The sequence below is a fragment of the Magnolia sinica genome, chromosome 2 (genome assembly GCF_029962835.1).
Source record: "Magnolia sinica isolate HGM2019 chromosome 2, MsV1, whole genome shotgun sequence".
NCBI lineage: Eukaryota > Viridiplantae > Streptophyta > Magnoliopsida > Magnoliales > Magnoliaceae > Magnolia > Magnolia sinica.
The window spans coordinates 136,208,733-136,224,389 of record NC_080574.1 but is presented as its reverse complement, the minus strand read 5'-3'; the positions used below and the strand labels follow the sequence as shown (position 1 = coordinate 136,224,389).

Genomic DNA, 15,657 nt, shown 5'->3' with positions numbered 1-15,657 from the left:
ATTTGGTTCTTGTTCATTTTTTGGATCATATCCTAAAATAACTTTCAAAGAAGAAGGACGGCATGGATGGCACATACATTAAGGTAGGTCCCACATTCAGGGATCCAGCCACTTCGCACGCGTGCAAATTCGGCACATGTGGGGATCCTGCCACTCATCATATCACAGCTACGGGCAAAATCCCTTAACCCAAAAAATCAATCTTCACACCTATTCCCCTCCCCATTTTCTAACTGCCCATGAACTGACAGTGGGTGTACTCCAGTGCGGCCCACTGATTTTCTGTACTACGTGACAGGCTTTCAAACACACGATGAATGGTCCAGATCTCCTCTCAATCTCTCCTCGCGCGAATCTGAGTAAAGCTCCCGAACAAAAATCCATCCATCCCTCCACCTTTCCCCCTCTCTCTGGAAATTTCTTCTTTTTCTAGGGTTTTCTCCTCTCTCTCTCAGCTGCGCTTCTGTACATCGCGCCGGACGCCACCTCCTCCGAAGAATCAACGCAACAAAGGCGCCCTTCCCCGCTGCTCCTGCTGCCGCTGCCGCTGCCGAGATCTCCAAACGCAATGTCGCGACACCAGAACTCTCACGTCCATCGCGTCTGACCGGAGCGGATCCCCGGACATCTAATAACAAATACAGATGTATTCGTTTACATATCAATCTCTGATAGATAATAATCATAATAATGAAAAATTCTAGGGTTTCTTTCTTTCTTTGATTTTCTGCTTGAATGTCTTGTAGCAGCAAATCCATTGTAATTGAATGAATTCCTTCTATGATTCGAATGATCGACGCTCGCGTCATCTCTCTACGGTTCTTCGATCTCTTCTATCATGTTACTGTATTTTCTTTATTTTTCCTTCTTTAAATTTGTTCTTTTGAAATTCATCGTTCTTGAATTAGGAGCGAGCGGGAACAGAATTTTAGGTTTTATGTGAAAAAATTCTGCAAGATCATAACTTATACATCGAGAAACCAGAAAGTTTGAATTTTGTTGTTTGCTCGGTAAGGGGTTGTTAATGGGTAGCCCTGGGTTGATTAATCGAAGTAATGGGCAGCACCACCTTGGTGTCACGGAGCCAATTTCATTAGGCGGGCCATCGGAGTTTGACGTGATCAAGACCCAAGAGCTCGAAAAGGTTCGATCATTAGAAAATCCAATATTATTTTTTCTAAATTGGGTTTTCATCTTTGAGGAAATCTATCATGTATGCCTCACATGGAAATTGACATGTGGCACGATAGTTGGTGATCCTGACTGTTCATCTGGTGAGGCTTTCAGTGGATGGACTACTGTAGGAAATTCTTTGCAATTGGATGATGTTGAGAACTTGAGTGGTGACCTGCAACTGGATGCTAGAAATGTATATTGGAAAATGCGAGTGTGAGTGAAAAAATTCCATCAACTGGATGCGTGTATGATCTGCCCAATCCATGCAATTTTTTGTCAGAGGCCCGTCCACGGTGGAATCCTGCTGATGAATGGTTCAGATTGCTGGACAATATGGAGATGTGACCTTTTCTCCATGCTACCGTCACAGTGGATAGGATGAAGGAAGGGCTGTCTTCTTTTGTTTCTTTGTTTTGAAAATCACTGTTACTTTGTGGTTAATCACTTTTACTTTGTGGTTAATCATAAGCAAATTGTTTATGTAAACAGTTTCTTGCGGATGCGGGATTGTATGAAAGTCAGGAGGAAGCCGTTGCTAGGGAAGAAGTGCTTGGGAGATTAGACCAGGTCATGATTGGATAAGTTAGCTTTAATTTCATCTCTCTTCCCCCCCTCCCTCTTCTATGGTTAAGTATTGATGTCCTTGAAAAGTTCTGCAGATTGTGAAGACCTGGGTGAAGAAGGTTGGCCGGGCGAAGGGATTCAATGAGCAGCTTGTCCAAGAAGCAAATGCTAAGATATTCACATTTGGTTCTTATCGGTTGGGGGTATGGATATAGTACTCCGTTGTTTATATGTTTTTATGTAGTATGAGAAATGCTCCAGTTATCTCAAAGCACTATAAGATATGTAGTATGGATATAGTACTCTTTTGAATCCATCCACTTGGAAAGTCCAGTCAATGGATCTGAACTGTCTATTAAGTTCAGAACGCATTTAATGGACTACCATGCAAACTCACACTGTTTGGATGATCTAATCCATCCTTGATTTGGCTTTATTTTCTTTAACCATCCCTTTTCCAAGCTATGGATGGGGGATGGCTGCGATTGCCTAAAGAAAGTGATTCTTCATAATCATAAGCAATCCATGATAGGCCTTAACCAATAGATGGTTCAAATCTGTTATTGGACCTATTTTGTGTAAACAATCTTGAATATCCATATTAAAGGCCATTGATCAATGGTTAATATTTGTTGGACTGGCATGATTTGCCGTGGTTACCCATAAATGTGTGTGGGACATAATGAACGGTCGGGTTCAATGAATTGGAGTGTCCAAGTGCCCCAATGCAACTAGGAGCAATATAACTTATAGTGCTTTGAGAGCATTGGAGCATCTCTCATGAAGTATTGTCTTCTGATATTTCTTTTTATCTTTTGTGTAATGGTATTTTTATTCCTTTAGAGGTTTAAGTGATTACCTTATATTTCTAGTTTGGTGGCAGTCTTCTTTGGTTGTATTGATCACAGTCAGAAACTGTTTTGAGTAGTAGAAAAATTGTGAGAAAGCAGGACTTGATTGATAGGATGATCAAATTATGCAATTGTTTGATTATCTTCAAACCCAAGATGGACTGAGCTTTTTAAAATCTTGTCGGTTTTTTTTTTTATTCATATCGTTCAAGTTTCAAGCTAATTTGGACTTCAGGCTTGGGCTGTCATTTTGTCTCAGCTGTGTTGCTACCGGCAACCTGGCAATGCCCAAGTTTTCTCAGTTGTGTTGCTAGAGGGAGGCAAGCGGTCCACACAGTGAGTGATTGACAGTATAATTAGGTTATCAATGAATCTGATTATTGATAATTTCAATTGAGCATGAATACATTCTCAGTTCTCACTTAAAATGAAAGAAAACTACCGAGGAGGGCATTTCCTAGAGGCTCAAGCTATTGCATTATGGGCAATGGTTAAACTATCTTCTGACACCTTTACAGATTGCACTATTGGTTTTGTCCATGAATGATAAGGCTTTAACAGCTGCGTTGCATTATGGGCAATGGTTAAACTATCTTCTGACACCTTTACAGATTGCACTATTGGTTTTGTCCATGAATGATAAGGCTTTAACAGCTGCGTATCTTCCCAAAACAGCCCCATATTGGTGCTGAACAATACGATACGCTGAAACTAATATTCAGTCCTTGGTTACGAGTCACCTTCCACATTTAAAGGCTACCCAGTTGGCTCCTGAAATCTCCACATTGGTTGCAGTAGCCAAAAGCTTGGCTCTATTCAAGGATCCTGACCCCACTGGACTGAAGAAGGTGAGTATGATGCTACCATATCATCATTAAGAACTCCCCAAACCTAGAGGGATTGGGTTTACCTACTGACCTTCCATCAATATTAAGCGTCCTCCACCCTTCTGGCGGCATGGACTGAGCCATAGCCTTTCACTCTTGAAGAATGTCTCCCCAGTGATGAAGGACACTTTGATTTTGGCCAGGAGATGGCATTTTTGGAGTATGATTGTTGAAATCTTCTATTTTCCGTTATTTTCATATTCGCCACTTACTCAGTGGGTGGGGCTGGCATTAGATGCCTGGATTTGGTCAATGAGGCTTTCCTGGGTAAATGGATTTGGAGATTTGCTCTTGAAAACTCTAATCTTTGGCGAACTGTTATTGTAGCTAAGTATGGGCTAGACGCAGGTGGTTGGAAAACTAAATTTTCTTCTCTTTATAGGGCTTCCTTCCTATGGAAAGGAATTGCCAAATTATTCCCGAAAGTTTTCTCAGAGCTTACTTCTTCTTTAGGGAAGGGAGATATGATTAGATTATGGGAAGAGTGTGGCCTATCCCCTCTTAACCTCTCCTTCCCTTCCCTAGCTGCCTTGAGCTTTGTTAAAGAGATTTCAGTGGAGAGATTTGTTTCCAGGCTTGCTGAGAATGGTATATGGGCTCCCCTTCTCTGTAGAAATCTTTCTGATGAGGAATTCATTGCATTTACATCCCTCCTGTCTCGGTTGTCCTGCTGTAGAGGATTCTCTCTCTTGGAATCGATCGTCCTCTGGCAAATTCACAGTGAAGGCCTACTTTCAACTGGTCTCTGCTGAATCAGGGGGAGTGGATAGCCATAAGGGGATAGTGTGGTCCTATGCCGCCTCTCTTATGGTGGCAGCATTCGCCTGGCTTCTTGGCAGAAATCAAAGGTGTATGGTTTTGCCTAAGATGTGTAGCTGTTGTATCCATGACGAAGAATCAGTCAATCATCTGTTCATCCATTGCTGCTATTCAGCGGAGATCTGGCACAAGGCGATGCAAAAGGCTGGTCTGTCCTGGGTTTATGCTGGAAGATATCGAAGGCTTCTTTCGGTTGTGGCATGCTGAAGAAGGAGGCAACCTGTGAAGGAAGAAATGGCACATCTTGTTCCTTGCTACCCTCTGGTCAATCTGGCTTGAGAGGAAGAACTGTTGCTTCTGTGACCTGAGTATCTAGTCGGCTGGGGTTTTCCTCAGAGTCTTGAGCCTCCTTAGGGACTGGCCCCCTTAGTTTTAGGCTTTTTTGGGGGTAGCCAGCTGTGGAGCTAGAGTGCTGTATAGTTTTTTTTTGGTGTTTCTTTTTCCTTTCTTCTCTTAATAAAAGTTCATCTTTCAAAAAGAAAAAAGAAAAAAGAAAAAAGAAAAAAAGAAAAGAAAAAGAAAACTATGGTTGTCTATGCCCTTTGGGGGAGAGATATGTTGGGTCCCAAAATTAGCATATAGAGACCTTTGTTTGGAAGACAGCTCTCTATATGAAATTCAGCAGCAAGGTTTGGATGTGTTTATGGTTGAAATCATGAGTCTTATAGAGCTCTTTACAATGGGTACATTTTTGTAGGTCCCTGCATGCACGCCTGACGTGTAGTTTGCAGGATGGATACTTACACACACCTGCAGCTTTTTTTTTTTTTCCTTCGAAAGATACATTTGTGTCTTTTTGTAATATCTTTTGGACGTAATTATCTGTTAATACTTATTTATGATTGCCACCCTATTTATCATGTGGAATGAGTCAATACAAATTCGATTGGGTTATGTATTGATTTTTACAGCATTTACTATGTAACTTTTCCATTTATTATCTAGGTACATGGCCCTGGTGCAGATATTGACACGCTGTGTGTGGGGCCTAGACATGCCACAAGAGAGGTAAGATAATCTTGTTCCTCACTGCTATGGCCATTGACATTGGTATGATTTACTTGACAAGTTCACTTGTTGGGCTGAACTAAAATTTTCAAAATGCAGGAAGATTTTTTCATTGAACTTCATCAGATGTTGGCTGAGATGCCTGAAGTAACAGAGTTGCACCCGGTGCCTGATGCTCATGTGCCTGTGATGAAGTTCAAATTCAGTGGGGTGTCCATAGATCTTTTGTATGCAAAGCTCTCACTTTGGGTAATTCCTGAAGTAAGTAATGATTCTCTTTTGTGGGCTTCTATATTGAATGAATCTCATGTAGAGAGGCTGAGGGCCCTTTATTGCAAATCAGTAGTGTAGTTTCTCATCCATGCCTCATCTGGAGCCAATACACAACATCTTGATGTACATGTCCAGTATTTAAATTTTTTACATGGACAGCTTTGTCTTAAGTGAGCTTTTCATGCATTGAAGCAAGTTGTCCAAGAACATGTTGATTATTATCCTCAAGGACAAGAAAGCAAAAGGGCAGTGTCTTATGGTTGCAATGAAGATGATTAACTGTATAACTAGAGCATAATAAAAACATTTTGTCCTGAAGAGGTTTGCTAGGCCCATGTGTACAGCCCCACTCATGTACACGCCAGCACGTGTGTGCAAGATCTGAACATTCCTCGATATGTGGCACAATGTCCAGATCGTTTGGCCCAAAAATCAGGCTGGATTACTCCTATTGTCTGCCACAGTATAGAACACAAATGCACAGCTAGAAAAAAAATCATCTATACCTTCTATTTGTTTCATATACTCTGGCCTAGCTGAGAGTCAACACCCCTAGATTTTGTACCAGATGATTGAAGTGGCCCATCTCATGGAAAACTCAGATCTTGTACAAATATGCCATATCGGCCATGCATTGGTATGTGTATGAGCAGAGCTGTTCACACATGTGGGCTTAGCAAACAACCTATCCTGAATTGGCTGATTGGACCTTTTGGAGTGCATGACTGAATATCAGGGCCGGTTGCTTTTCGTTGTGTTGGCTGAATTCTTAAGGGATGGTCATTCTCTTTAAAGATGATCAATTTAAAGACCGCAAAGCACAGGATGAGGGAACAAAATCTGAGTGAGCTGAATTTGATATGGAGTACCCTCCAGCAAATGCTACAGGGAGATATTCTCTGAAACATAAGTTGTATACCACATTAGAATTCAGAGACGGCATGAGAAAATAGAATTTGCATAAAATGATTCAAACGTTGAGCCCTGTTAAATCCAAGGGCAACTAATCAAATAACAAGCCTTTCTTGTTATATGATAATATGGAAGAATGTTACTGAAAATTCAAAATAACCTGAAGGAGTTACGGTGGTGTAATATGCATGCTTTGGCATGCCACATCTGGACTTTTGCAGATCAACACATGAAGCCCATGGAAGTAGAGATTTTTTTTTTTTGGAAGTAGAGAATATAAATCCCTTTCTGAATTAGGAATCGTTTATGCTTATTCCATAACTACGATCTCCCATCGACTATTATGCTTTCATTATTAAACATCGTTTTTGCATTGATTAGTGGATATTGTTAATACTTTTCAAATTGCATGCAAAGAGTATCTATTGGTGTTGCAGGATTTGGATATTTCACAAGACTCGATACTTCAGAACGCTGATGAACAAACTGTCCGTAGTCTCAATGGCTGCAGAGTTACAGATCAAATTTTGCGGTTGGTCCCAAATATTCAGGTTGTGACATTCCCTTCTTAACATTCCTGCACACGCATTTTTGTGCCTTTAAGCTTGCAGGTCCTGATTGTTTTTGTTTGCATCTGACCCAGAATTTCCGCACAACCTTGAGATGCATGAGGTTTTGGGCAAAACGGCGTGGCGTTTATTCAAATGTAAGAATCTCTCTAAATATGAAGTTTAGGTTGCACACTGGAGTCCTTAAAGTTGATTTGGCTGTGCCACTGGGGTTGCTTCTCTTTGAACTCACCAAGCATTTGGGTGAGTGAAGGAAATGAAACTGAACTGCACTAAATATCAATTTCAGGTTTTCTGGCCAAAACAACAATTCTGCTTGTTTCAACTTTCAGTCAACACAAGTTGAATATCAATTTGCGGAAATTGATCCTTGCTGCCACTGATTTCCTAGGGATTTCTATTCACACACACACACACACACACACACACTCTCTCTCTCTCTCTCTCTCTCTCTCTCCCTTCTCTACTTATTTGGTACATTCTCTGTCATGATCAGGTTTCAGGCTTTCTTGGTGGTATAAACTGGGCATTGCTTGTTGCTCGTATATGTCAGCTATACCCAAATGCATTGCCTAGTATGTTGGTATCTCGTTTTTTTCGGGTTTTCACCCAATGGCGCTGGCCAAATCCGGTGATGCTATGTCCTATTGAAGAGGGTTCCTTGGGACTTCCTATTTGGGATCCAAGAAGAAATTTTCGTGACAGACTCCATCAAATGCCCATAATCACACCTGCGTATCCTTGTATGAACTCTAGCTACAACGTCTCATCAAGTACTTTGCGTGTAATGACTGAAGAGTTCCAGCGTGGAAATGAAATATGTGAGGTGCGTTTGTATAGCTTCCAAGTGGTTTCACTGTGGACGTACTGTCTGGTTTTTTCATTATTCTCATTTCCCACTTTACATTACTCTCTCTTGATGAAAACAGCTACTGGTCCTTCTCAACTAAAGAAAAATCTTTTTATTTTAACCTTTTTCTTTTTACACACTCTTTTCTTTTTTCTGCTTCTGATATTAGAATAGTACTAACATTTTCCTTTTCCCTTTACCTTCTTTTGTTTATGTATACCTCTTAATTTCTCCCGTAGGCAATGGAGATAAACAAGGCTGATTGGAATACCCTTTTCGAGCCCTACCCTTTCTTCGATGCATACAAGAACTATCTGGAGATTGACATCACTGCAGAAAACGATGATGACCTGAGGAAATGGAAAGGCTGGGTTGAATCTCGGCTCCGCCAACTGACATTGAAGGTGAAAGGATTTCTACTCATTTAAGAATTATATGATCCTGGATCAATGGATATATAGCATTCTTGAGTACTTAGTTTGTGTAAGCTGTGCCAATGATTTGTGACCTCGCTGTTGATTAGATGGGCCCACAAGGGGCGGCAATGGGTGGGCTAGGGCTAGGGCTAGGGCTAGGGCTGGGCTGGGGTTGGCCCTGTCCGGCTGTTCTGGCCCTAATCCTCTATGCCCTGGCCCTGTAAGGAAAAGTGACATGATCTAACATTGGGCGCTATCCCCTCCATCCATGATGAGTCCCATCATATTAGATGGGAGCTTTGCAAAGTGCACATGCATGTGCAATAAAGCGAATGTTACATGCCACGCATATATTGCCAGCATGGCACATAGGTGCAAGATCCAATCCAGCCATCAGGTTGGTACTGCCTTATACATGTTTTCCTAATTGTAAATCTGGTCCCCTCAGCATGGGCCCCAATATTGAAGGCAGCATTGTTGTCAAACTGCTACGATTAACAATTTGAGTTGAATCTTAAACAAAATGATATGAATCCCACCTTGAATCCCTTTTTATATGAATCCCACGATTCTATGATTTCAATCCTATGATCTACAATTCAAATCCCGATTACTGATTCAAATTGTACTTGTTCTCTTCTATTTTAAGCTTCACCTGCCTTTCATTTTATGATTTTTTAAATTGGTGGGAGCTTTGAGAATTGTTTATTAAAAAATGATTAAAAAAAGAATCGTTTAGTAATGGTAAATTATTTTATTTTTTACTTTATAAGAGATTAAATGATATATACTTTTCAACGTTAAATTAGAGAGCCGTTATTTGTGTGTGTGTGTGTGTGTGTGTGTGTGTGTGTGTGTGTGTGTGTGTGATATCTTTCTTCGTAATTGGTCGAAACACCAACTTGATGGATTTATTTGGATTGTTTTTCTGGATGGTTACAATCATGATGACTTGTGTGTGTGTGATATCTTTCTTCGTAATTGGTTGAAACACCAACTTGATGGATTTATTTGGATTGTTTTTTCTGGATGGTTACAATCATGACGACTCATATGTATTGTGGAATGATGGGACTCATATGTATTGTGGAATGATGGATAGAAATCAAGATATTTTTTCGTTGGTCTACAAAATCAAATGCTGATTTTCAACGTGATTCTACATTCAAGAAAGGTAACAAGAACATAAATTGTTAAAGGATCCTTGTAATGTTTTTTAAGGGAAATTTCTTGAAAAATAAAAAAATAAGAAGGAAAAATAAGAATCCTTTAACACTATCATGACATAGTATTACTTGGTGCATATTGATGGCAAAAGGATGATTGATTAGTTTTAATTTTTTAATTTTTTAAATTTATTTATATTTTCATATATTTTCAAATTTTTAAAGAAAATCACAAAAAAATATTATGATTTACAATACGATTTTTGATTTGATACAATTCTACCCCATATTACCATTTATGATGCGATAATGATTTTTACAACATATGGAAGCAGGTGGATGGGTTGGAAAACATCAGCCAAGTTGTTTTGAGCCATGCATTTGTTTTGCAAACTGTAGCCACCTAACCAATGGATCAACCTAATTCTTGGTCCAGCTCATTAATGAGCGGTCCCATTCTAATAAATGGATTGGATCTGGGACCTAGCATGCTGACACAGGTGAGTAGGTAGAGAATGCCTATGGCTGTCAGACAACTTTCTCTAAGGAAATCGGCAAAATAGCCCTGCAGCTTTGGGCGTGGCGATGAGCTTTATTGCACGCATGTGTGGGTTTAGCAAGGCTCTATAAACTATTTTGATCATAGAAACATGACCCTGGATCCGAGAGCGCTTTTACACCACGTACGTTGAATGGGACTGCTTGTGATTGTCAAATTGTCCATTCTTTTGTAGGACAGTGACCCACTTGATTGGACCAGGGCAACAGACCGGTCTGTGCAAATCATCAGTGGCTTTGGCCCAGAAGGCCGGCCTAGATTTCAAAGTTTATGGGCCCAAGCCTTGGCCGTACAGGGCCGGGCCACTGGGCCCATTCCAACCACTAGGCCCTGATGGACCTTGCTTCAACCATCTCATTGTTGGGACAATCCTATCCCTTAGGCTGGCTCTGCAAATAGGCAGTTAAGATCTTGAAATCTCAGATATTTTGGGGCATGGTCCATCTGCAGTGGGGCCCATTAATTTTATGGTCTGGTTCACTGAACTATGGGGCCTGCTTGTAGAAACTGAGAACCCAAGGGTACTTTTTCATTTTTTAAATGTGATTTTCATCATATGCCACCCATTTTTTGGCCTAGTTAGACAATCACCCCCAAAATTTTTCTTTAGATGTAACCACCCACGTATTGAGGGGTTGCTTAATTTTACCACTTCTCGTCAAATTTAAGTAATGGCTGTTAGCCCATTTCTGAAAATGATGAAAATGCTCCTAGGAAGTGGTAACTGTGGACATTGATATGAATCATTCAAAGTACATGAGAGTGATCCAGACTGTCCCAAAATGGTGGGCAGCGATCTAGACTGTTAAACATTAGGTGGTTAACAATTCGGACCATTCAAAAGTAGGTGGATGGCTATTTTTGACTGTTTCTAAAGTTCATGGACAGCGATCCGGATTGTTCCAAGATGGAGGAAAGCGATCTAGACTGTTCAAGAGTAGGAGGATAGTGATGACTGTGCCAAGATGGTGGACAGTGATTCCTTCCAGCAATATATGCAAAGATATGACTGGTTTTAGGGTATTTTTGTCAATTTTCAGAAATAGCTGATGGACATGACTTGGATTTGATGGAAAGTGGTAAAATAAAGAGATCCCTCGAAACATGTGTGCTATATCTAACGATTTTTTTTTTTTTTGGGTGGTTCTATCTAAATTATGCATACAAAAAAGGGGTGCATTTCATAAAAATCCCTTTTCAAACGGATGAACAGATAAATACCCCAGGATACTATGGATATCCTTGGGTGGCAATGAGATATTTCTCCTCTTCATTCTACAATTGGTTTGTTTGGTTGATTTCATTAGCTCTATTTCTGATTCATGTGTCTTGAATCTGACCCAGATAGAGAAGTACACATTCAACATGCTTCAGTGTCACCCGCACCCAGGTGATTTCTCAGACAAATCAAGGCCATTCCACTGCTGTTTTTTCATGGGTCTGCAGCGAAAGCAAGGTGTACCTGTAAATGAAGGGGAACAATTCGATATAAGGTTAACGGTTGAAGAGTTTAAACAATCCGTTGGTGCTTACACACTGTGGAAACCTGGGATGGAGATCCAGGTGTCCCATATAAAACGTAGGAACATTCCCAATTTTGTTTTCCCTGGTGGGGTCCGGCCATCTCGCCCCACTAAGGTTTCACACTTGAATGGCAGATTAGCTTTAAAACCAAAGGTCTCTAACGTGGTTCAAGCACATAAATCATGTGTAGCAGCGGGCAGCGATAAAGATGCAGATGTAGCAGATGAAGCAAGAAAGAGAGAGCCCATTGGGATTAATGTGGATAGTAGCTTCACGAGTGAGAAGAGTATTCTCGCAATTGCTTCTGGCAGTGTTGGAGCTGATGGATCTGAAAGATATGGCCCACCTATTAGCCCTTCTGGTGCAACCAGTTCATGCTCTAAAGAAGCAGAGGGCAGCATTAAGAATATTGATGGGTCAGATGAAACAAGGAAGAGAAAATGGGTTGAAGATAATCCAGAAAGCAACCCGGTGAATGAAAAGTGTTGTGCTGCAGCTGCTTGTGGTGAGGGGGATCGAAGCTGTAACCCTATTCCCATTAGATCCTCTGGCATTGCAATTTCATGCTCTAAAGAAGCGGAAGAGATTGCTATCGAGAAACTAACTTCTACTCAGACAATCGACCACACCGCTTTCCCTGAGGAACTTGACGAGCTTGAAGAATATGGATCAGCTTATCAGGTTAGAGATTCTGGTGGGGACTCAAATGGGGGCTCCACTGCATCCTCGACAGCGAATGCAGTTGAAGGGAAGGTTGTAGGCTTGCAGGCCAGTCATTTCCAAAATGGAGCAGGATTAGAGGAACTCGAGGTCTGGGCTTCTAAACCTTGTGATCTTCATATGGATAATCTCTCTTTACCAAGCACCAATTTTATTTTATTTTATTTATTTATTTTTATTTGTTGTCTTTTACTGATCATATTATCTTTAATTGCTTTATGCTATTACAAGGACTTACATTGATCCAAGAATATGTAAGGATCCTTGGGATGGATAATGCTCCAAAGATCTCCCAGAGGCCCCTTTTCATTGGATGTTGACCATTGCCATGTTTTTTCCTTCACCATCCATTCTCAGGCCCCAATCGAAGGGTTAGAATTGTCTCATCATGGAGAATTTTGGGGCATTGTCCAAAAACTGGGATCCATCGAACCGTGGTCCCATTTGTATGGACTTGGGCCTGTGGTTTGGATGGGGGCTTCAGACTGGAAGAAAGATGGACTGGATTATGATTATAGCCTTACCTCCTAAAAGAAAGAATATGATTATAGCCTTTATTCTCCTTCCATCAGTTAGTATTTTATGCTCAAACCATTGGCACTGTACATATTGAAAAGGAACTAACAGTCTGTTTCTCTTTTGAACAAAGCCTCCTGAGCTGCCTGTTCCATTACCTAATGGCCCACCTGCTTCCGTCTCTCAGCGAAAGCCCCTTATCAGGTAAATCATGACTCATTTGGTATTGGGGTATAGTTCATATTAGGTATTATACATTGCTTGTTCTGAGAGATCCATCAGTACTCGTACTGGCTTTCAGTTTGTAAAAGTGGGCCTTGTTCTGAGATTCAAACCGTTGATGTTATGGGCCTCACTGGTATTAATCCAATGCAGGAAAAATCTCCAAGATGTTAAAAACTTAAAATCCTAAACCTTTCAAATGGGTGGCCAACCATGGCGTGCCATAACGACCGTTACGTAAAGGTAATGGTGGCAACCGTTATGCGTTATGGGGTTGTAACGGCCGTAACAGAAAAAAACGACCCGTAATGGGGCTGGTAAAGTTTTTTTTTTCCCCCCCTTTCAAGAAAAGAAAAAGAAGAAGAAGAAGACTGTAATGGCCTTTATGACCTGTATCGTAATGGTAATGGTGGTGGCTGTTACGGCCATTGTTACCATTACAGAATACCTTGTGGCCAACAGATAAACTGTTGAGAAAGAAAATATAGCAAGGATTCTCATGCAACCAGTAGAAGGTATAATTACTGTCAGAAAGAAATACAGCAAGAGTTCCCTATTGGACAAACTGAAAGCCTGATAAGTACTATCCCTCATTTTTCTTATGTATTATGCAGAGCCTTGCTAAAGACATCCATGTGAAGATGATTGCAATGCATGCCATGCGAGTATGAGGTTTAAAGTATCGCCCGAAACTGGTACATATCGCCTGATATGTACCTGTATTGCCCCATGAACGATATGGGTATATTGGCCCAAAACAGCTTGGTACGGGTCGATGCGTGACAATATCAATATCGCTTGTGAATGATGCATTATCTAGCACTTCCATTTTAAACCTTGTGCTAGTATCGTATACATGCGTGAGATCCTGGGGCCACTCCATAGCACTCCGTGGCATAAAATCAGGCCAACCTTTTCATCGGGTGGGTTGCACCTGCTGTACAATAAATGGCTTACACATGCATGGTGAAACGGACGGTTGAAATACAATTTGACTGATATTCCAATCTCATGAGCATTTGAGAGGGTGTGATCTTGGTGGGGCTCCCAGAAAGATGTCCTTCCATGTGTCATGCCACATTCAGCATGTGAAATTCTCTTCACAAGAATAGCCTTTTGGGTTATATCTCTCTTCGATGTATATACTCTTTTGTTTGGCAATTACTTCTTTTCAGGTTGAGTCTAACTTCCATGGCGAAAACAACCGGGACAAGCACATAAAGATAATTGTCGAAGCATGGGCAAAGGCAGAAACCTGCTTATTTTCGTTTATCCTATATAATGTAACCTTTGTTATCTTTGCTTGCTTCTTCCTCTAATTTCCCCTAAATTGCCCATGAAAGATGGATTCTTTGTAATACTAAAGAGAATGAGGAGATGATCTGTGGATACCTTTTGAGTTGTGTTTTTCCCCCTTTTGCAATTGCTACACCCAAACACCTTTTATTGTAATAAGGAATTTTTTTATTTATTTATTTTTTCAATTTTTTTTTATAAATAAATTAGAAGTTAGCTCATAAGTCTCTCTTTTGATACATCTTATAATCAACGGTGGCAAGAGCTTGATTTTGGGCTTTGAGCATATGCAAAACACTATTTATTTTGGGCCTATCTTGCTGATGCATTTTATTTATTTATTTTTGTGATATTGTGAGAGGCAGTTTCCATTTCTCTTTGAAGGTTAGCTAATTCCATGCGTGTTGAGCCGTACACATCCCACGTGGGTACGTGTGCAAATATGAAACACACGAGTAATATCTCAGCTTTCACTTCTTAAGGTTGGAAACAATGCACAGCCTTCTGCCAAAATAAAAATGAATTTTTTTTAGAAAATTCATGCGTGGGCCATACAAGGTTGAGTTTTAAAATACCTCACAATTGCTAATTATCTGAAAAAGGCATGCTTACGAAATAAAGAGCTTGGCACAGCACGCGTGCAGCACACGTGCCGGCAAGGCACATTCGTGCAACATCTAATCCATCCATCAGGTTAAGTAAGTCTGACCTTTTTCGAAAAAGAAAATCTGGTTCAATCATTGTGCAGGCCCTAACATTGGAATCAAGTGGGCCTTGGAAACAAACTTCATCCAAGGTTTTCACAGCCGTACATTTGTTTTTCAAATTTTAGCCCATCAGACAGGTGGGTCTACCTGATTCTTGGGCTGGGGCATCAATATGGTTGGGCCTTCTCAGACCCATGGTCCCATCATCGAAGGTTTGAGGTCTTTGAATCGGCTCCACAGATCCATAGTGGCCCCAGTGATGGTTCAACCAACAATGCACCACGAGAACCCAAATTATTCAATCTGTCCACTGTAAAATCCAAAAAGGGTGTATGGATGGGGAGCGGTAGGCCTTACTATGGATAGAACAATGGTGTCAATGGGCTTCGGACCATCCATCTCATGGACCCCACTATGAATTTTTGACACGGCTTTATTTGTATATATCCACCGAGTATATGCAGTTAGGAATATTAAACGGTCAGGATGTTCAAGTTTTTAGCATGTCTTGGTTTCCGCCATCCATCCATAGTGAGGCCTATGATAAAAACGGTTTGGATCATCAATCCATGAGCTCCAAAAACACACAATAAAACTGGTGAGCTGACAAATTTCTAAGCCT

The 15,657-nt window shown here is 40.7% G+C and overlaps 1 protein-coding gene across 1 annotated transcript; it reads left to right on the top strand.

Moving 5' to 3' along the window:
- Positions 1–339: 339 nt before the first annotated feature.
- On the top strand, positions 340–14,421 carry LOC131237807 (nuclear poly(A) polymerase 1-like). Its single transcript, XM_058235806.1, has 12 exons — positions 340–1,144; positions 1,666–1,743; positions 1,836–1,943; positions 5,243–5,305; positions 5,405–5,566; positions 6,928–7,041; positions 7,134–7,196; positions 7,556–7,885; positions 8,149–8,313; positions 11,395–12,384; positions 12,944–13,014; positions 14,208–14,421. Exons 1-12 carry the CDS (start codon positions 1,025–1,027, stop codon positions 14,251–14,253), a joined length of 2,310 nt encoding a protein of 769 aa, XP_058091789.1. The 5' UTR covers positions 340–1,024; the 3' UTR covers positions 14,254–14,421.
- The last annotated feature ends 1,236 nt before the right edge of the window (positions 14,422–15,657 follow it).

Coding starts and splice junctions, on each gene's coding strand:
- LOC131237807 (XM_058235806.1), top strand. CDS start 1,025: ATGGGTAGCCCTGGGTTGATTAATCGAAGTAATGGGCAGCACCACCTT. Junction 5,567..6,927: donor CACTTTGGGTAATTCCTGAA/GTAAGTAATGAT, acceptor TTGGTGTTGCAG/GATTTGGATATTTCACAAGA. Junction 7,197..7,555: donor GGCGTGGCGTTTATTCAAAT/GTAAGAATCTCT, acceptor TGTCATGATCAG/GTTTCAGGCTTTCTTGGTGG.